General features: G+C 39.5%; 2 protein-coding genes and 1 long non-coding RNA gene across 3 annotated transcripts in view; 2 read left to right on the top strand and 1 right to left on the bottom strand.

Moving 5' to 3' along the window:
• The first annotated feature begins 1,258 nt into the window (after nt 1-1,258).
• On the top strand, nt 1,259-4,107 carry LOC124262379. Its single transcript, XR_006894571.1, has 3 exons — nt 1,259-1,597; nt 3,599-3,701; nt 4,012-4,107. It is a non-coding gene; the product is annotated as an uncharacterized LOC124262379 (long non-coding RNA).
• A 6,535-nt stretch (nt 4,108-10,642) lies between these two features.
• On the bottom strand, nt 10,643-14,115 carry LOC124262378 (28S ribosomal protein S16, mitochondrial-like). The gene is made up of 3 exons (XM_046696860.1): nt 14,023-14,115; nt 12,203-12,466; nt 10,643-11,561 (listed from the first exon to the last, which is right to left on the bottom strand). Exons 2-3 carry the CDS (start codon nt 12,456-12,458, stop codon nt 11,437-11,439), a joined length of 381 nt encoding a protein of 126 aa, XP_046552816.1. The 5' UTR covers nt 12,459-12,466; nt 14,023-14,115; the 3' UTR covers nt 10,643-11,436.
• A 218-nt stretch (nt 14,116-14,333) lies between these two features.
• Nucleotides 14,334-23,164, top strand: part of LOC124262367 (26S proteasome regulatory subunit 6A-B) — a 36,413-nt gene continuing 27,582 nt past the window's right edge. The window contains exons 1-5 of the mRNA XM_046696853.1: nt 14,334-14,415; nt 15,961-16,041; nt 16,712-16,837; nt 18,015-18,122; nt 19,366-19,428. Of these exons, the coding sequence (XP_046552809.1) occupies nt 14,374-14,415; nt 15,961-16,041; nt 16,712-16,837; nt 18,015-18,122; nt 19,366-19,428 (420 nt within the window). The 5' untranslated portion in view covers nt 14,334-14,373. The remainder of the gene's footprint in view (nt 14,416-15,960; nt 16,042-16,711; nt 16,838-18,014; nt 18,123-19,365; nt 19,429-23,164) is intronic.

The raw sequence follows: 23,164 nt of genomic DNA, 5'->3' as shown, positions 1-23,164 counted from the left end.
ATTTAGTTGTAGAATGAATGGATCCACGTGTTTGTTATGAATGAAAAAGTAGTACCGTCACAACATGACCTAACTGAGAGGTCATCGGTTATCCAATCAAATCGTTAGAATCTCAGGTCAAGTCGTTACGACACAGGTCAACGCGATACGACACACGTGTGACGTACGAGATTACCCAGTTAACACAAAACATTTTTGAAACATTTTCATAAGGTTTCAAAATAGTTTTTCAAAAACATTTTCGTCAAAATGTTTTTGGAACGTTATAAAAATGTTTCATAATGTTATTGAAATGTTTTTAAAATGTTTTTTAAAAACGTCATGCTATAACATGAGTGAAACTATTTGATAACATGTCATTGAAATATTTTTAAAACGTTGCAGAAATGTTGTGCACGAACATGTTTGATGAAATATTGTCATCACGTTTTAAAAACATTGTGCACACATTTATGCCATATCATACAAATAATGTCTAAATCTCAAAATACTGAAAATGTTTTGAAATGTTTTCAAAATGTTGTTCAAAAACGTCATGCTATAACGTGTTTGAAACCATTTCACAACATATTAGTGAGATGTTTTTAAAACGCTGCAGAGATTATGCAAGAACAAAGTCCTACAAATAATGTGTGAATATCTCAAAAATACTGAAAATGTTTTTGAAATGTTTTCAAAATGTTGTTCAGAAACGTCATGCTATAACATGTTTGAAACCATTTCACAACATATTAGTGAGATGTTTTTAAAACGCTGCAGGAATGTTATGCAAGAACATGTTTAATGAAATATTGTCATCACGTTTTAAAAACATTGTGCACACATTTATGCCATATCATACAAATAATGTCTAAATCTCTCAAAAATACTGAAAATATTTTTGAAATGTTTTCAAAATGTTGTTTAAAAACGTCGTGCTATAACGTGTTTGAAACCATTTCACAACGTATTAGTGAGATGTTTTAAAACGCTGCAGAGATTATGCAAGAACAAAGTCCTACAAATAATGTGTGAATATCTCAAAAAATACTGAAAATGTTTTGAAATGTTTTCAAATGTTGTTCAGAAACGTCATGCTGTAACATGGGTGAAACTATTTCATAACATATGATTGAAATGTTTTTAAATCATTACAGAAATTATGTGCAAGAACATGTTTAATTGAGATCACGTTTTAAAAACACGGTTTCTGTTGTAACGTTGGTGCGTGACATAAACAGTACATACACTGCAATCACAAAACAATTATCTCACTCAGCCACGTTCTAATGTATGACTTGTCACTAAAGTGCCTTAAACGTTCCTGAAATGTTTTAGCCGGATCTGTCATCACATTTAAAATGTGTTTTTATTATGACTTGTTCTTAAAAGGGTTTTGAAATGATATCCCACCTACACGTTTTGATAACATTTTTAAAATGTTGCAACACAATGCCTTATTGTTACGGCGGGAAATGACGTCGGAATGACGTCACCCATCACGTCATAATTTTGCACCCGCCATCTTAGTTGAAGTTTATTCAGGACCCTACCACCTTGTCATTCGACTCATGGTGCAACAACAGGAAACTGGATCATCGATGTGGCCTCGATTGCGGTGAGTTAATTTTACAGTCATTATTTTCATGTTTATGTATATTTTGATATTCACTCGGTTAAAAGACTGTGTTACTCAAAAGTAGCGGGGTTTTGAGAAACGTGATTCAGTGTTCCAACAGAGAATCCCGGTGACAGGGTTTTTTCGACGATGTAAGACAAAAACGTAAATTTATTTTACTAACCTTGAGTGAAAAGGGATATATTTATCTATTTCACACCAAATATATCAAGTGTTTCTTACAAAAATAGCGTTGATGATATCTTATCGGCGAAACATCTCCACATCTTGGATTTGTATACATTTCGCTCCGCCATGCGAGTGAGTGTTGTGATCACGTGGCTTCCTGTTTATATCTGGTATATTGCTTGTCACCAGCAGACGACAGATCTTACAGAGGTTTTGCTATATTTGGTTATATAGGCAATTGATTTGCATCTGAAGTGGTATTAACGATCTCGGGTAAATAATATTGATATTTTTGCATCCGCCCTACCAGTGAAACTGTTTGTGCACTCCGATCGCGAACGTAATCCCCCGATATAGCGCGAGCAATGTAATCGTCGAAATCACCAGAACATCGAATTCAGCTCGCTTTGGATATATATTATATCGTTGTGAAGAATGTCTAAGAGAGTTTGTACCTAATTAATTTTATGGGGATTTTATGTTACATAAAGGGATCATTGGGCTATCAAGAGCGAGCAATATGTGTTCAAGCAGAGTTCAGTAAGGCGGTTAATGCCGCTATTACGTTCGGTTTTCGATCGTAAACGTATGCACAAGCCAGTGGCCCTTATCGTTGTTAATTTTTTCCATGTTTTGTCTGAAGGACATTTTATTAATTTAACATTGCAGCTAATTTTCAATTTTTTAAACTATGACAATTTTGCTCGTTTAAGTCGTTGGAAAGTTGCGTTGATTTTATACCACGAAAATGGGGAATCGAAATAATTTCGAAATTAGTTTCTGATCCACTTGACTGTGGGATAGTTACTGGCTGTCATAGTGTGTGCATGTTATAAAAAACTATTTCTTAAAAGAAATGACAGACGCATTCTTGTTAATTAACACTGACTAAACTAAATGTTAAATGACCATCTGCTGGGTTGTCGGATTGTTGTTTGTCCACTATTACCGCATGTTTTCAAGTGCTATACTAAAGCAGAGACGATATAATGAATATATGGTCTCTTATATGGTACTCTGTTTACACAGTGTATTCTTAAATTTCCCCCAGACAAATTAATTGATCGGTTTTGGATAGATGTATTTCTCTTCTAGACAAGAGCCAGAAATAAACATGTGGCCTACACTATAACGGGGCGTTGGCGATGACTAGTCCTCGGCTATGAGTTGTCACTGTATGGCCACTTACTATACCACAGTGTATGGCCACAGACTATCACAATATATTGTCAGTGAGGTGATCAATGATTGGTGATGATTTACATAAAAATATTGATCTAATTGGTTTTGCAGGAAGGAGATATAAACAATGTCGAGGTTTGACACCAATATATAAGTGACATGTTTGAAACCGTGTTGATTAGGGTTTTCATGATTTTCATGGTACGGTATTCCATAGTGAAAAATGGCGTGGTCTCAGTTTAGTAAATGTTGGACCAAATAAAGTTGTTACAATTCTTGGTGAAATGATGTTTCGGTGAAACCGAAAACATCGTGATCGAAAACTGAAGAGAATCTGGTTACAATTCTCGCAACGAAATCGTACTGCAGCTGCAACTGTTCCGCGTGTAAGGCTTGAATCATGTAGCTAGTTACAATAGATGTGTAATAAATCAATTCCAGTTTGGATTCTGGGCTAGAACGCTCGCCAGTAATCAAGTTTGTTGTAAATGGGCACCCACCAAAAACTTGAGGCAATTACATAGTATGTTTCAGCTTTAGACTAACTAGATCTACTTTATATGCTGCTTTATGGAAAACGGTTCAATTTATAACTTGTGATAATGCGGAACATTGTTATTTTCATTGCAGCAAGGGCGAATATGAGACAAGCATTCCAGGATATACAAACACACTGTTACACATGATGGATTTATGGAGGAACACATCAAATAATCCAGGAGCTGTGAATTATGTAAGTGCAGCTGTTAAATACCATTGTCTATAAACATGTTGATATATTTGAGGCTTTTTATTGCAAGATTTGATTTGTACTTGTACACAGCCTCTGACCAGTAAGTGATATTCTGTGCTTGCTACATCTTTGGTATTCAGCATGATTCTGGATATTACCATATCAATCATTACATTCCAATAGTGTGTTCATGTCCACCAAACACGTGTCTGTACAAACGTGGTAGAAGACTGGTAAGTGTCACTTGGTTTGAGTAAATATCACATTTCAAGTACCTGCTTAAGATTATTGAAAGTTTTCTATATTTCAGAAATATGGATGACTGCAAAAACAAAGAAGAAGATAATGAAACAAACTGAAAAAGTGTACACGTTTCCAGAATTATTAATAAAATTGTTGATTACAAGTCTGCCATTCTTTTATCTGTTTTGGTGTCCTTTTAAAGATTAACTATATATGTCCATGGGGACATGTGTCGCTTAGAAACAGCGTTAGAAAGACATATAGAGGTATAGACCCAACCCTATTATATAGTAAAAGGGTTGAGTCTAGACATCTATATGTCTTTCTAACGCTGTTTCTAAGTGAGACACGCCCCTATGTATATGTGTAACTATTTGCCACAGACATATTATGTACATTGTTAACTGTTAGTGTTCTACGTTTTGTTCCAGTGGTTTACGTTTTAAACAAAACGCCACCTAATTGTTATCAGGGCTATTCTATGTGCTTGAAAAGTTAAAACTATATGTTCAAAGGAAATGTTATTAAAACGTTTCCAGAACCATACAAAATGACATCTGTAAAACGTTTTCAGAAAACCTTTATGGAATATGTTCACTGAATGTTGGAGAAAACATTGCTGAAACGTTTCTGGAACCATACAAATTCACGTGAATAAAACATTTTTTAAAACATTTCCAAAACATCTCGAAAAACATTTCAGGAAAACATTTTAAAAACCTTATAGTTAAACGTTTTTGAAAATGTTTCTAAAACATTCTGGAACCATACAAAATCACGTGAATAAAACATTTTTAAAACATTTCCAAAACATCTCGAAAAACATTTCAGGAAAACATTTTAAAACCTTATAGTTAAACGTTTTTGAAAATGTTTCTAAAACATTTCTGGAACCATACAAAATCACGTGAATAAAACATTTTTTAAAACATTTCCAAAACATCTCGAAAAAACATTTCAGGAAAACATTTTAAAAACCTTATAGTTAAACGTTTTTGGAAATGTTTCTAAAACATTTCTGGAACCATACAAAATCACGTGAATAAAACATTTAAAAAAATGTTTCTGGAACATTTCACGAAATGTTTTGGGGATATTTTTAAAACATTTTCGTGTTAGCTGGGTAGTATGCAACTCCCATACGTTGACCACGTGGGTAATAAATATATATATGCAACTGTATACAAATGTTGTGACGCCCCGTCACAACATTTGTATACAGTTGCATTGTGACGTCATGACAAAGTGACGTCATAACATAATCCGTTTAACTGTAATCACTTCTCCCTGAAGATAAAAGTGAAACATGTTGGAGAAGATCCGTGTCGTGTGATTATTTCAGAAACTTCTTCTTATATATATATAATATATGCTTTATATATATATATGCTTTGCTCAGTTCTGCGGATACTTCAGAAGTACCATCGTTGAATGTACATGACCTTGAGACGTTGAGACGTATCCTATTGGTGTAAAACGCCACATTTAAATGGGTGTGGGACAGGCAGTTGCGGAGTACAGGTGCATGCATGCTCCCCAACACACACACACGACACAGGTGACTGCCTTAGCCCCATAACCATATTAATTAATGACGTAACAACATTTCGTAACTATTCATTATGCCTTTACGAAGGTCTTGACCTTTGAAAGACGTATGTTGCAGCTGAAATATGCAGATAGTATATACCACACCTCTTGAGGTACAATCCGTTTTATTCCATTTGAGACCGATGAATTGCTCACAAACACAAAATCGAATAACTGCAACAAAACCAAATTTTGCATGGTCACATGAAATCGACAGACCATCTCTGATGATTTGTCTCATAATTGTTGACACCCGAATAAAGAGGTTGTTTAACAAACAATCATTATTTTTTTGTCACAAGTAACAACAAAATAATACCAGTACACTTTATGTTATACCCGAGTGCGGGTATAACTAAACTCGGTCACTTACTATGTTATACACTGTAGAACCTGCACACAGTGGTCTCATCTGTGGCAGGAGACGTACAGAGTCTCGTGTCTTCCTCCTCGGTCCTGTATCACATACATGCTTTACAGATATCCACAACAGATCGCGTCATAAATTCGACCGATGAAATGAATGACAATACCAAGAACATGTATGAACACATACTTACGGTTACAGTGTGGAACAGTTTAGGTGTGGTGTTGCAATATGGTTTAACATCTTTCCAATAAAATGAGTGCTAACTTCCTTTAAATACTTCAAACAATTAATGTCTGAACAGGATGAAGTGTGCTATTAATAATTGACGGCATTCTCTCAGAACCAGACAAAATATCCGGCAGATTAAACTAATTATTTAAACTAATCAGCATTTCAATTACTCTATAGGTAAGTGTGTGTGGAAATTACCTAACCTGTTCCTTCTTTGGAAGTTGTCACTACTGTTGGAAGATGCATGTCTTTCACAGAATGCCTGTGTCATTTCATGGTTCTCGAAAGAGTTTTGTCCAAGCGGGAGAGAAATTATTCCGTCCCAATTTTAAGAAAGTCAAAGGAAACTTTCGAAACCAAAATCAGGTTATGACATAACACTTTACTTGGGGAAAAAGACGTTTTACATTATGCAACGGTTAGTCAAATTGTTACATCAGTTGACAGTGACAGAGACAATGTCAAGGAAAACTATTTCAGACTATAGAAGTTTTGAGACTATGTGTTCCGCGATACCCTGTAGGTGTCCATATCCCAGTCATTAAAAACATCAACATTTACATGATCGTTTGTTCAACAACTGTTCCTGTTCTTCGAGCCAATATCTGAAATTATAGTGTCGATTTGGTATGGACAAGTTACCAACTTTCATGCCATTCAAGACGATTTGTTACTTTCGAATGTATATTAATGTGCCATTTCATCCGTACGATTTTGCAGCAAACGGGCTATATAGTTATAAACGATGGTTTATATCATAGTTGACCCGTGAAGGTCCGGGTTAGAATATTGATCTTCAGGAACCCATGCTTGTCGTAAGAGGCGACTAACGGGATCTGGTGGTCAGGCTCGCTGACTTGGTTGACACATGTCATCGGTTCCCAATTGCGTAGATCGATGCTCATGCTGTTGATCACTGGTTTGTCTGGTCTAGACTCGATTATTTACAGACCGCCGCCATATAGCCGGACTATTGCGGAGTGCGGCGTAAAACTAAACTCACTCACATTTTATCATAGTCGATGTTGAATGATGGAAAGATGATATATATCCTCGTTGGTGTTGAATGATGGAAAGATGATGTATGTCCTAGTTGGTGTTGAATGATAGGAATTGGTTTGTGTCATTTGTAGAGTTTACTGGTGGGAAGATCCTTTTTGTGCGCTAAATGGAGGAACCGTTTTTGGTGATAGAGGAAACAAAATCCATCTGTATTTGAGTGACGCAGGACAGAGATCGCGTCAGAGAAACTTGTGAATTGCATTTTAGACCTCCACCAGTGCACGCGCGCGCGCGTGCGTGTGTGCGACTGCTGGTTTTGTGTGACAGCACTACCACTCCGTTAAAGTGAAGTACGCCGATGCAAGTCCGCTCTCAACTACTTCCGCGCGGGCCGCATAATTTATGATACACTCACTTCATCGGTTTACTCATTCGCACGCTCTGTAATTTGCCACGGTAAATTTATCAAAAACATCATCTCTTATAGATAAAGTCGTATGCAAGATGATGGAGAAATGTGGTTCTCTTAAACTCTGGATTCTGATTTGTTTCAGGTGAATGTACTAGTTAAGCCTCAATCATAACTTCCAATAAGCCGTGACTCACACAAACATCTAAATGTCTTAATTATATTATTTCCGTTGGAAACCGATTAGTGTCGGGGTCTGGGGAGGCGAGGCCTTTATCAGCCAAGGCTGATATGATGCAAGGGAGGTAACTTGGCGATGCGCTATGTTTGGTTCTCCGAAAAATTCGTAAAACGTTCAGGGGCTGTAAACTCTAAGAATCTATAGCACACGCTTAACGTATTATGCGCTAGGTTCAATACAGCCCATGTGTATAGCCTGCATCAGAACCAAATACAAAAACAGGCATCAATGTGACTAAATATTATCCATTGGTGATGATGGAACAAATGACAATTCTGTCATGCACCTCTGACAGGGCAAACTCGAACAGCCTTCCATTGAGACTTGCTATCAACTACAAAGAACTACAAAGACCACCAACTGCCCCCATTAAGAATAATACATGGTTTTTGATGATGAAAGAATCACCTCACATTGATACAGTATTCATCTCTCTAGGTGGAGTTGAAAACATTGAGGAATCAAGTGGGCACTACAAGGGTTTCAGCACACTGGATGCCTTTGATTTTTTACCACAAACACCCACGGTTCAACATCACATATGAGTAGGTTGTGTTGAATCAGACACAGCTGATTCTGTGAGGCCATTTGTATCCATGGTTACCAGAGCCAAAAAGAAGTCCAAGCATCTAAGTCTCCTCTGGGCATGAAGCGCAAGTCTCTTTACTCGCATGCCAAGATGGTGGCTTTGGCTTTCTGGACTTCCAAAATATACAACTTACAATACAAATGATATCTCTCGACTCAAATCCTGTCTCTGAAATGAACATATTTTACAGAAAAATATATTTCATACAATACTTTCATAAATTATAATAAAAGGAGGCCAGAGACTTAGTCCATTTTCAGATTTAAATCTATACTTGCATCGGTTGTATGGGGTCTGTCTGACGGACTAATTACACCTCCTAAATGGTCAGAATTACGCCAATCTGCTTACGCAACCATGTCAGAATATCAAGGATAAAAATCATGGAAAACTCACTATAGGTGTTTCGTCAACGTTGAAATGAACTAGTCAAGAAATTTGCAAAGACGTGTGATGAATGAGAAAAAGCACAAATCATTTAGAATTCAGCAAATCATGTGACTGTTGGCAAATTGATACTCATGATCTAAATGTTACTTCTTAGTATAATAAACCACATTTAAAAATGTAACTCCACTTCTGGTATGATATAGGCTTTACATGAAGATCCTAACATCAGAGCTCCAGATAAGACTTAGCTCATGTGGGTACTGTACCCACTGTATTTTTTTGGAGCGGGTATTATGAATGTTGAGTGGGTATTTCATTTTCCGTTACCCACTGCTTTCAAATTTGTGCGTATTTCAGTCATTTTACTCACCTAGGTATATGTCATTGAGTAAGTTTACTAAGCAGGTATGTTCTGCCTTATGTCATACCTAATCAAAACCAACTTAAATATAATGGAAAAGATTTCATAAAAAATCAGTCATCCTCTACTGACAGTACAACACTTGTCCTATACTAACAGTACAACTTGATAGCAATCGATGTCTTTTTCATTACGCAAGCGATTTTTATAAATATATTCAGTACGCATTTGTTTTAAACTTTTTGCGTATCTAACATTTTAAATGCGTAATTGGTACGCAACAATTATGTTTTCAATGCGTAATTGGAAATTTTCTATGCGTATTTTACCCGGATACGCAGCTTATCTGGGCCTCTGTAACATCTCCACTTGAGTATGGTTTTATGCTGCTTTTGGCAATATTCCAGCAATATCACAGCAGGGGACACCAGAAATGGGCCTCACGCAATGTACCCATGTCTCCACTTGAAGGGAGAGGGATGTTTTGGTATATTGAACAATGATCAGCTCTCATCTTCTGTAAATTAGTTATGGTAGTGACATCAAACGGTTCCCAGTTTGATTGTTGTTTGGTAGAGATGAGCCCTAGTTTCATCCATGATCACAAATCTGGACATCATGTAATGTCCACAAAAAGAATACTTTTTATGGGTGCTGTATTTCCTCGATTAGACAATGAAGGTTGCTTTTATTAATGAATTTTGTCTATCATTATCTTTGCTAATAAATGATACGGTAACCTTACACCTGGGCTTCTGATAGAACTAATTTCCATTTCTATCTATGTGAGGCCAGCCCTCCTATGTATGTCTGTTCACTGTGTAAATGGTGTTATTTCTTGTTACATCAATCTTTGTGAGGCATGTCCTAGTTCTCATATTTTAAACATTCTCAGTAATGTGTGTGTGTGTACTCATAGCAACTGATACGATAAAAAAGAGACAGTCAACAGGTACAAGTGTAATTCTCATTTCAACATTTCCATTTCAAAACATTTCAACATGTCCATACAAAGTCCAGACAATGACATGCTAAGGGGCCGTTCATAATTTATGGCTAGGGGAGATGATGATGATTGAAGCATGTACAATGTGAATGACCCCCACCCCCCAAATGTATGTACAAAATCAATGACCCCCCTCTCCCCTTCCCATAATTGTTAACCATAATTTTAAAATAATTTTATGCACAAAAGTGATGCCCCACCAGAACAAAATGGGTGCCCCTCCCCCTTAAAATCATCATCACTCCACCAAGCCATAAATTATGAAGTCACCACCGCAACTGAAGACAGCATACTCAATGTACGCTGATGCAGACATTTACTAACCACCTAGAATAATCAAATATTAACTGACCACAGAACAATAATGCAGGTTAATCCATGTTACATGGGAGAGTCTCTTCTTGAAGAGTGGAGTGCTGGTAATACAAGGGAGGTAACTGCTCTGTACACCATAAGCAGTTTCTCAGGATAGACCATTATTGTGCCACACCAACATGGCAAAACATTCCTTTTCCAAACAGTTATAAAAACTTAAACAGTGTGTGTACCTGATAATACATAATGGTGTCAACAGTTCAACATGCTTGGCTATTTACTGGAATTGTGGAAACAATAAATGTTCTTGTAACCAGTCTACAAGAAAACCATGCCGAACCTTGATGTGTCAAATTCAAGGTCGTCTCAAACTTACTTTATAGTGAATAAATATAGACATGACAAATACTTTTGTATAACTATATCAATGTTATTTAGTTGATATGCATGATGTGGCAAGGTTGCTTTTTGTTGTCTGCTGGTGTTGGCTAGGTCACACAGTTAGGGAGTTGAGTCAGATGTGTTGAACCCTGGATTAGTTGACCCCTGAATATGTACAAGTATTCCTCGAGTCCCCAGGGTCTGGACACAGCAGGGTTTGACTATAGGAACAACACACTGTCAGCTGCCTTGAATAATTAAAAATTAAGATGTCAAGTATACTGGATGTCAACTGTTCACATCTCAATGTCAATGACCCCCTAAAGAGAGATAAAGGTGAGAAGGCTCATGTTGTGACATGAAAGTGTAGAATCTCCTACAGAGGGGAGCTAACGCAGCTACACCATGTGGGCCATCAACATGCTGCAGTCTGCTCAATAACACATACATTCATTGTATCCATACAGCTGTTCTATTGGTCATCAGTACAGCCAATGTATCAATCACACACACAGCTAATGATTCAGTCCACAGTTCCTGACAGACATCGTATCAGTCATCCACTAGGAGTCACACGACCACATCAGGCTACTGGAGATGGACAGCACTATGTAGGTGCAGATCCCGACTCCTCCTGGGTCACCTCTTCCTTGAGTTGCTCTGCAACTGCTCGACGGTTCCTCCTGGCCTTGATGTAGCTCAGGGGATGAACTGGGAAGAAGCCAGCAAGACCTGAAACAAACATATTGTGAGTGAGTAAATTTTGTTTATCACCAGTCTGACCTGTAGTTTAGTATATCACAGCATACTGGTATCAGCTTGATGTAGAATTGATGCAGATCTCAACCATTTACTATGTATTGAAACACATGAGCATGGAATAAGTGCTGACAACCATAGAACTATAATCAGCACAGATTGTGATTCAGACTCATGATCATGCCACACAAATACGAATAGCAATTTGTGGCACTTCAGATGACATCTACTTGTGCCCCCACAAACTATATGATATAGCATCCATAGTTTTTGACTGAAACAATGGTGTATTGAGAATACAGCACTACATGAGATGATGAAAATGTATATCTAGTTATTGAGTCACACTTAACATAGTAAAAGGATGAAAGTTCTTAAATATGACATGGCCCAGAAAATGAAGTGCCTTCCTGCACATCCTGATTAACCTACCTAACAATACAGACAGGTAAAACATGGTAAAATACTGAAATGTCCAGTGCTTTTATGGAACAAGCCAATGCTTGAAAATTGCTTTCAACAGATTTAAGTTATTGTTCCATGTTGAGAAAACAGCTGCTCTGATTAGTATACAGGTAGTCTGAACTGAACACGACATGACCATGACAACCTACCCAGTAATTGTTGGACTGGCTTAGTGGAATTTGCTCCACAGGCCAACCAATATCTCAGTCTCTCAAAATTGAGAGACACTAGCTTCTCATTGTCCGTATTTGGCATTGGGTCATAACTGCCAAGTTGTTCTGTGGCCTTAGCATCGCGAGCCTTCTTTCGTGGCATAGCAACGATGTGGTAAAAGGGCCGGTTGGTGCAACCTGACAGTGCCAGACGTATAGCCATGTCATTGACACGGGGTGGGAGACGAGGCATCCTCAAATCTGCAACAGTAACAGAAAAGTCAGGGGACATTAATCGTAAATAAATAATTATTAATTAGAATAAATAACGAAAGTGCCTAATAGTAATACACTTACACTTATTTAAACACACTATGAAATTAGTGAGTGAGTTTAGTTTTAAGCCGCACTCAGCAATATTCCAGCTATATGGCGGTGGTCTGTAAATAATCGAGTCTGGACCAGACAAACCAGTGATCAACAGCACGAGCATCGATCTGCGCAATTGGGAACCGATGACATGTGTCAACCAAGTCAGCGAGCCTGACCACCTGATTCCATTAGTCGCCTCTTACGACAAGCATAGTCGCCTTTTGTGGCAAGCATGGGTTGCTGCATACCTATTCCACCCCGGATCTTCGTGGGTCCTATGAAATTAGAACTCACATGATCCGCAAATTATAGGACTTCAAGGATTGGTTGCTTAACTGACAGGCTACAATGGTTAGTAGCTAATCACTGGGTCAGTATTTTTTAGATTTTCTTGGATCACCAATACATTGACCCTATCTTCATACTAATAATGATGATCAAATTTTTACACATTTTTTCTCTTACATGGCACACAGAAAAACACCTCATGATTACTATTCTAAACAACTAACCATTCTGATATGCAAATGTTATTTATGTTCAATGTTTACATTAGTATTACACCTAATCCTAATCAAACAGTAACAGCTGAAACGGTGTTGAGGACAGTTCAGGGTTGGGGTCTGGGGAAAGAGCTCTTTCCGTTCCCCTGTATTTTTCGGTAAGAGTTCCACCCGTAATCCCCGCTTGAAATGCATTCTATTTATTATGATTATTTCTAGGGGTTAGGGTTTAGGGTTTAGATTTAGCATAATGTTAGGGTTAAGGTTCGGGTAGGCTTTCTATTAAAAAAACATCTTTTCTTAGGAATAGAACCGTGGGTTACGGACGGAAATCTTTCCTATTTTTCTTCCGCAGATTAACAGAGGTAACACAACATGGTTTGACCTTATATATTGTAATTAATATTTGGGCTTTTAGTTATTTTCGTGTGTTCTCTAGTAATTGTTGTATTAGGTTTTGTTAATAATTGTAGTATGTATTAATTTATAGATAGTATTTGGGATGGGGGAACGGGGGGAACTCTTACCTTTTTGAAATATAGCTCAGACAAGGACACCTCTGTGGAATATTGATATAATTGAAAATAGCACTGCTATGTACCGCTATCACTTCGTACAAAAATTAAACACCACAGTGTGCCCATGTGACTGATGAAGGGAGGCTTTTCCAATTACTGCAGCCGCATGTACAAATACGTGCTTGCTAGTACATGATAGCACAAATACACTTCTTAAAATGAATTAACCAAATGTTCACTGACAGTGACAAGCCGTTGACAGGAGCTCCGAAAAAATAGAGATGAGTGATGCACGAAAACCGTGACAGTGGACAGTGATATTTTGTGTTCGATTGCAAGTTATCATAAGGTAGCTATTTTTGTAAAATAACATGCAATTGTAAAAAGTAAAGGACGGGCATAGGTTATGACTTGGACAACTTACTCCAATTTGGCGCAAGGTCAAAAACAAGACAAATTTCACTGCACAATCATCACACACATGCCTTCCCATGAACTGATTGTGAAGTACGTCATCTGAAAATGTGTAGCATTAGGTTAAAACTCACTCTATTTCAAAAGTGAAAACGGAATATGAATACGATATAAACCATTTTACTTTAAAATCACGATTTCGAATGAACATAAAACATATTTATGTTTACAAATACCATTTAATTGATCTTGAAACATACATGAAGTATTATGCCATTCTCTGAATTACAAAGTAAAATATTTATTTTCCATGTACTGATTCGACTTTTGAACAAACGGAAAGTGCCGATTCATTTTCAACATGGCGACGCTGGAAGATAAAGCTATTTGGGATGATGGAGAGGTGATTGGGGATTTTATTGATGTTTTATGAAGTCTTGACCTTGTACCCAGCCTCACAACCCAGTATACATTATGGCCATTATCAACTACTCTGATTGATTCCTCTGAAACACCAGAGTGCTTAGCTTACCAATGTTAACTAACATTACTGTACTATTACTAATACATACAAGCATAGAGCATATTATGTATCTTATTTTATGGCCTCTGCTACAAGCTACAGTGCATGTATATAGGGACCAACAAAGAACATCTGTTATGCCTGTTTCCTGATATAAAATATTACCCAAATATTATCTAGCCTAATATTTCTGTGACAGTCAATCTCATGATAACTAGGCACAGGAACCCGTTATCGGCATGTAGGTTAAACATAGACCATAGATCTACACGCACGTCACATATATAAATACATGCCGATAACGGGTTCCTGTGTAACTAGGGTAAAACTAAAACTCACTCATGAAAACTAATGATAAAATGTGAAAATTTTAGATGGCGCTGGACAAATATAAGACTTGTTTTTACTGATGATAAAATAAAAAGCGTGTAAAGTTCAGTTTTTCCAAACACTTTTTCAATAATCTAGGTTCAAGAGATCAGGCTATACATCTTATGTTACATCAGTTTGAAAAATGAAACCTTTAATTCTTTTAGTGAAATGTACTAGCATATGTTGGTTAAGTTATTGTAATAGGTGTGGTTCTCAGTAGACTACCATCGTCCAGTGACAGCTGAGTTAAGTTAAGTAGTATGTAGGAACATGATGTTGGAACAACCTTGTTTGGACATTGTGTTGTGTACTTTTATTTTATAGGTGTGCGTTAGGGTTGATCTGTTCTCTACTCAAAACTCAGTGACCAGTTCGTGAATCGGGCATAAAGCCTATAGGGAAATTACAAAGACAAGATAAACATTGATAATAATTTATTACAAAAGACAAACAAAAACATAACAGTTTGTAAACTACACTTCTCTCTCACTCACATAATTAAGTTTAAGAAACCAGCTTCTTTCTTCAAAATAAAACCTCCCGAACCAACCCCGTCTAACTGGACGTTACCCAAAGTCTAAAGCCTAATACTTATTCCGTTTCCTACTCCTAATTCTCCCCCAACCCGACCTAACACTAGTTTAAAAGGAACCTAACTTCCCCATTTTAACAATCCATATTCAAACTTCTTCTAAAAAGCCACCCCAAACCAACCCCGTCTAACTGGACATTACCCAAGGTCTAAAGCCTAATACCTATTCCGTTTCCTACTTCTACTTTTCCCCAAACCCGGCCTAACACTAATATAAAGAACCTAGCATCCCCCTACATAAAACCTAACATTCCACTCTGGGGAGGGAATGAAGTTGTCCCGTAGAAGAGCAAGTGAAACAATGTGCTACAAGACTATCTGGTAGACAGTTATTCTATATGTGGTACGTATTGTTTGAATATCCCGCTATGAAGCCCCTGCCCCCCTGCTTACACTACAATTTAACCCAGTTTTCCTACAGTATGTTTGGTGTTTATGTGCTGTAAATGTATGTATTCCAGGAATCACTTGGGGAGGAAGTATTGCGCATGTCAACTGATGAAATTGTTAGCAGAACAAGACTCTTGGATAATGAGATTAAGGTAGGCCCAAGGAATCTATCTTTTATACTTAAAGGTAACTGTGATATGCATGTTGTGATCATGTCTGTTTGTTTGTTGTTTATTGCTTTACTCAGCAATATTCCAGCTATATGCTGGTGGTCTGTAAATAATCGAGTCTTGACCAGACAATCCAGTGATCAACATCATGAGTATTGATCTACGCTACTGGGATATAATGACGTGTCAACCAAGTCAGAGAGCATGGCCACCTGATCCTGCCTGTCACGACAAGCTGGGTTGCTGAAGACCAATTATAATCTGGATCTTCACGGGTTGTGATCATAATATTGATAATAACCGATCATTTGATGTCAATGTGACACAGCGTGCAGCTATTCACATGGAGTCAATATATGAAAAATTCTTGACTTAGCATTGAGGAAAACTCTGGAAAGATGGTAATGTAATTTTTGTGACAACTTTGGAAAATGAACTTCAGAAGAACAAAAACAGAGGTTTTTAAAATTTGTGACAAAGAAGTTAATTGTTATGTGAAGTTTGTGTATGATATCAGCATTATATTTGTTAAATAAATTGTTAGTCTGGCATATTGTATTTGTTAATACAGTTTACATTGAAGCAGCTTCTGCTCTGGTACTTCTGTCATGTCTGTGGTTATGGCTGACTCTCTTTTTGGTTTGGTTTGCAGATTATGAAATCTGAAATCATGCGGATCTCTCATGAGCTTCAGGCTCAAAAGGAGAAGATCAAGGAAAACAATGAGAAGATTAAAGTCAACAAAACACTTCCCTATCTTGTCTCAAATGTCATTGAGGTATGTATTGGAAATATTTTCACATGCACTAAAAATATACAATTGGGGAATGATTGTACCATGAAATGTGGAATTCATGTTTTTAAGAAGATGGTAGCCTATCTATCTACCAAGTTTGCAACATGTTTGCCCCATAATTATCAGCACATGTCTCACAACAGAACTATTATATAAATAGAGTAATGAAGCTTAAATTTAGCTGAAAATTACTCTTCAAATTGATCAATTCAAACCCCCTATTCGATGACACACTATGAAGTTTTCAGCTGAAAATAGATTTTCCTGTTGCCATCCCTGACATAAGAAATTAGAGATTAATGTAGAAATATTACTTAAAAATGGGAACTACATCATGTCATCTGTGACATCCATCAGAGCCACATTTGAACAGCCATGTGTTTTTCATTAACCTTTCATTACCAGTAGATAGCAGTAGAGAGATTTGGAAAACATTAGTAAGGAAGGATCTTGTGCATATTCCTTACCAATAAGCGTGATAAGGAATGTCTCCAGTATTCTGTATTCTGTTTTCCTCTATTGATTGTATGTTCGATTCCCCACATGGGTACAATGTGCGAAGCACATTTCTGGTGTCCCCTGCCATGATGTTGCTGAAATAATGCTAAAGAAGCGTAAGACTAAACTCACTCACTCTATTGTTTGTAGATAGCATATCATCATCTGATGATATTAGTCTCATCTGTTGGGTTGATTGTACCAAACCAGGGATCGAAAAATAGTAGAATGGCATGGTAGAACACTGAAATGGTACAGATGGCACAACAACTATGAAAATGATACTCACCATGATTCCTTTAATGGCAAATGCGATGAATTTGACCAACTCTAATGATTCAAAATCTTATCAAACTGTTTATCGGTGGCACTCACAATTTCACAGTTTAACAGAGGGGTGGCCATTTTGAATATAAATAACAGTAAATCCTGTTTTGGATGATAACATAGTTTGTGAGTTAGTTTATGGGTCCATCACGAATGAAAATGATCTTTTCTTGCAGTCATGATGGTGTTCAGGAAGTCCAGAAAGTTTATGTCCACAGTTTATCCTGGGACATGACTTGTCTATAAACGCTGTCCTGTATATCCTGGGACATGAGTTGTCTATAAAAGCTGTCCTGTATGTCTGTTTTGTATCGACATTGTACTTGTTTGGCAGCTACTGGACATGGACCCTCATGACCAGGAGGAGGAGGATGGGGCTAACATTGACCTGGACTCACAACGCAAGGGCAAGTGTGCTGTCATCAAGACATCAACCAGACAGGTACATAATGGCAGACCTGGAGATACTTTGTATTACAACTGATCCATTGTTTACCACAGGCCCTCGTGTCTTTGCGAGGATTAATTATTAAAAAATATTGTTTTTGAGATGACCCCGACTCAAAATGCTTCACAGCACAATACATCATGACAAGACAGGACACTTCGGTGCACCCCACCCGACTGCTTTGCCGATCGCTACGCTACCATCGCATGCAATCAATTAAAACTTAATGGAGACATAATCATGGATGATTGGCCTATTGAGCACCACTCATGACACCTACCAATTCTTTATTGTTATTTCTGCAAGTCGATTGAACCCGATTTTGACTCTCAACTAAACGATTTTGACACAAATGGCTGACGATATATTCACACAAAACGGGGGTGTGGTCGAAGCAAGCCCTCTGGTTGGTCAACGCTGCTAAATCTGCACATTCTTTATAAATTCTCGGGAATTTTTACTTTCATCGACTGCTTGACTTGGAAGAAATGTAAGATGATTTTTCCAGCAATGGCTTCTCAAAAGAAAGCATTATTTGTAAATGTCTCCTTAACAAACATCAACCAACCAGAGGGCTTGCTTCGACCACACCCCCGGTTTGTGTGGATATATCGTCAGCCATTTGTGTCAAGATCGTTTAGTTGAGAGTCAAAATCGGGTTTCAATCAACTTGCAGAAATAACAATAAAGAATTGGTAGGTGTCATGAGTGGTGCTCGATAGGCCAATCATCCATGATCATGTTTACATTAAGATTTAATCAATTGTATACGATGGTAGCAGAGCGATCGGCAAAGCAGGCGGGTGGGGTGCACCAAAGTGTCTGGCCTTGTCATAATGTATTTGGTGTGAAGCATTTTGAGTCGGGGGGTCATCTCAAATGTTTGTATATATTTTATAAAATATTTAATCCTCGCAAAGACACGAGGGCCTGTGTTGTTTACCTGGTTCGATAGCATGTTTAGCCTTCATTTCAACAAAAACATTTAAGTCACCAAAGTCTTGTTCTTCTATATGTTTCTTAGCCTATCACATAAAGCGATGATTCAGATGTATGTAAGTTTTTGGTGAATTACTTATTGATTACTGGCATGACTGGTGACAAATATTGCAGTTTATTTCATCAGTGTTTTCTTGTGTGATGTATCTGCCTTTGTCCCTTTTTCTCTCCTTATTAATTGTCTTATAAAGCCATGTTAATGTTCAGTTGTGTCATTTGGGCTTCTTTTACCTTTCAGACCTACTTCCTACCTGTTATTGGCCTTGTAGATGCAGAGAAACTCAAGCCAGCTGATCTTGTGGTGGGTGATGTTTACAGAATGTAATTTTTAACTAATCCTGCACTACTTACTTCCTGCACTTATTGCTTACGACTCGAAACGTGGCTGTGCCAGACGATTGATGTTGAAAGCGTAGACTGTGATCACTTCCTGGTCTCGGGTAAACATCTATCTGCGCACGCATCACCGGAAGGTGAAGTCAGCCACCTCAGATTATTGCTTTTTGCACGCCTCGCAAGACGTGTGGTTTGCCAGCTCGACTGATTTGTATCCTATGAATTGTGTTTATTGATAATAAACTGACTTTTGGATGTTTTTCCTTTGTTTCTCAGAGGGTGTAGGTATTACCCTTCTGTTTCTTTTTTGTAGTACTGTTGTAGTGATGGTGTTTGTGTTAAACATGATAATTCTTTACTTACCTCTTATCATCTTATATGCATACTTGCCTTACTCTCCGAAAACAGACTGCAGAAGTCGAGATCGAAAGCTTGCTAACCTATAACTCGCGAAGGTGGTTCGATTGAAGACATGCGGGTGACCGGTAAGGTCACAGCAGTCTATCATGTGCCCACGTGAACAAGTCATTCCTTTCTTATTCGTGTACCGAATCAGACGTGGATCGAGATCCTAAGACTTGTAGTTTTGACTGCGGGGGTATTGTGTCCCCTGTGTTTCTTATTTGCTATACTTCTGGTATGTTTTAAGTTTGCTAACTTTGTTAGAACGTACTCACCGGTGAGTTCCTCGTTCTTGTTTTTTCCTCGCTCGCTAGTTTTTCTCTTCGCTCTCGCTTCGAGTGGAGTTCGTGGTTCGTGGTGGGGTATCCGGGACTTGTGTCCTTGGATATCTCTTTTTGGACTCCCATTCATCCCTCCTAGGGTGGGTGGGTGTTTTCGCGGTGTTTATTTTGCTTTTTCACTTCACCTGCGTGCCTCATGTTACTGCCAAAATGGCGGTCCCACGTGACTTGCCGGTTTAGTGCCTGTTTAATGATGCCATAAGGGGGATTTATAAGGAACATTCGTCCTTTACAACCACGGAGATAGCCCTCAAGTCTTTTCGAGCCATTTGTAAGACAAATCCAGCGCCCAAGGCCAACTCCTATGTTGGCAAGCGCACCTGTGTCCGCCGGGCTGGCAAGTTCCGGCAAACCAAGGGACGACCCACCGGTGGTGCCCCAGGCAAGAGAGGTAAGCCCCTTGCCGTCACCAAACCACAATATCAACGCCGCTGAGGCATCAGACTTCCACGACTGGGACCTTCCGCCCCCCAGTCGTCCAGATCCATCCCACACCTGTAGGCGGAAGATTGGGGATCTTTTGGCCCAACTGGACATTCCTGGAGGATCCCTTAGTGGTCAACATTCTGAAAAGGGGGTACCAGCTTCCCTTATGCAGTCAGCCGCCTCTGACCAACCTGCCTCGGTCAAGCGTTTATTCTGCGGCTCAACATCAGCAAATAGCGGAAAACATTCAGATTTTGCTCGACAAAAGGGCCATCGAACTGGTACAGGACCCAAACAACAACCTCGGGTTTTACTCGCCGATCTTTCTGGTCCCCAAGAAAAACACCAACAAAATGCGAATGATTCACAATATGGTGGTGTTCAACGACCGTTACCTGTTGGATCCTCCTCATTTCCGACTGGTTTCGTTGGACCAGCTTCGGACCAAGATCTCTCCAGGGGACTGGCTTATCAGCCTGGATATACAGGATGCGTACCTGCACATTCCTATTTTCAGGCCCCACAGGAAGTACCTCCGGTTTTACTTCCAGGGCCAGCATTTCCAATGGCGCGTACTCCCGTTTGGAATTTCTTCGGCCCCGTGGCTGTTCAGACGCATCACGGTGCCGATTACACGGTTCCTTCATCTACAAGGGATAGAGTTCAGCCCTTACATCGACGATTGTCTAATGAACAACTGGGATCGTCAAAGGCTTGTCAGACAGAAGGAATACGCTCTCCGATTATTCCTTCAACTGGGTTGGTTGATCAATTGGGAGAAGTCGTATCTGGAGCCGTCTCAGAGACTCACCTTCATAGGAGGACTTTTCCTCACCGATCAAGACAAGCTCAGAATCCCACCCGACCGGTGGGTGAAGATCTTGGCCTGCGTCCACAAGGGGTTGACCCAGGCTCTCAAGTTGAGGGATTGGCAGGCCATTTTAGGTCTATTGACGTCGGCACAGGACCTCACGAGCAGGGGGAGGCTCATGCTTCGGCCTCTTCAGAGGTTTTTGAAACCGTTCATAGAAGCCGACGATCTCAGGTCCAGCATTCCACTGCCGTGGCATCTGCACCGGTACCTTCGTTGGTGGACTCACCCATCGAATGTCTGCGTCGGAGTCTGTTTGATCGAATTCTCCCCAAACCAGGAACTCTTTGTGGACGCCTCATTACAGGGGTGGGGAGCACACCTGGACGGCCACCCAGTCTCGGGACTGTGGTCAACAGAACATCAGTCCTGGCACATCAACAGCTTGGAATTTCAAGCTGTGATTCTGGCAGTATCTCATTGGCGAGATCGCCTCACTAGAGCCAACTTACTCATTGTATCGGACAACACAACAGTGGTTTGGGTGATACGCAATCAGGGGACGACGGGTTCCCGACGTCTTCTCCATCAGTCGTTCCAGTTCTTCGAGATTTTGGATCAGGCTCTCATCACAGTTCGAGCACGACACATCCCCGGTTGCAAAAATATCCTTGCAGACGCTCTATCCAGGCCCGGCAAACCTTCCCCCACCGAATGGATGCTTCATCCCGAGGCGTTCGATATCGTTTGCCAGTCCCAGTACAGGCCCATGGTAGACTTGTTCGCCACAAACCTGAACAATCAACTTCCGGTTTATGTGTCTCCGATCCCGGATCCAGCCGCGTGGGCAGTCGTCGCTCTGTCTCTCTCTTGGGAAAGTCTCGACGCCTACACCTTCCGCCTCCAGTGCTTCTGCCGGAAATCGTGGCGAAAATATGACAAACTACTCGTCTGAAACTGCTTTTGGTCGCGCCTTGGTGGCTGGCGAGGGGTTGGTTCCCCGAGCTAAGGCGTCTCGCCNAACGCACACCCAGTTCGTCTGCCCGGGTGGAGGAATCTTTTGCTTCACCCTCACAGCAGACAACTCCACCCAGACCCAGAGAGGTTCAATCTCTGCGTTTGGGTCATTTACAGAGGACCTTGAGGGCGAAAGGTTATTCGGACGGTGCGTCCAGAATCATCTCGAGGGCTCATCGAGTTTCAACGAGGGGTCTTTATGATGACAAATGGGTTACCTTTGAATGGTTCTGTTCCTCCCGTTCTGTGCGACCGTTGACGGCCTCCCCTCAATTTTTGGCAGACTTCCTCCTTCATCTCCGGAATTCTCGTCATCTCAAAGGAGGTACCATCGCGACTTACCTCTCGGCCATCAACTCTGTTCTGGCAGTAAAAACGGAGGTGCGAGTATCCAAGATCCCCGAGTTGCAGGCTATGTTGAAAGCTTTCAAACTGGAGGACCAGAAAGTGAAGTTTCGTCCACCGGCTTGGGACCTCAACATTGTTCTTCAACACTTGCGAGGTCCCCCGTATGACCCTTTATGCCAGGCGTTTTTTGATCTGTTGTCCAGGAAGACGGTCTTTCTTCTGGCTTTGGCCACAGCCGCAAGGGTTAGCGAGATTCACGCCCTAGACGTCACGAGAATCCACTTTGAGCAATCTCGTCATGGTGCTGTCCACTTGGGTCTCTTATGGGACTTTGTGGCTAAGAATCAGTTGCCGGG

The sequence above is a fragment of the Haliotis rubra genome, unplaced genomic scaffold (assembly GCF_003918875.1).
Source record: "Haliotis rubra isolate DU_JTF1 unplaced genomic scaffold, ASM391887v1 Scf833, whole genome shotgun sequence".
Lineage (NCBI taxonomy): Eukaryota > Metazoa > Mollusca > Gastropoda > Lepetellida > Haliotidae > Haliotis > Haliotis rubra.
This window is presented reverse-complemented; position numbering and strand designations above follow the sequence as displayed.

Coding starts and splice junctions, on each gene's coding strand:
- LOC124262378 (XM_046696860.1), bottom strand. CDS start 12,458: ATGCCTCGTCTCCCACCCCGTGTCAATGACATGGCTATACGTCTGGCA. Junction 11,562..12,202: donor GCCAGTCCAACAATTACTGG/GTAGGTTGTCAT, acceptor TGTTTGTTTCAG/GTCTTGCTGGCTTCTTCCCA.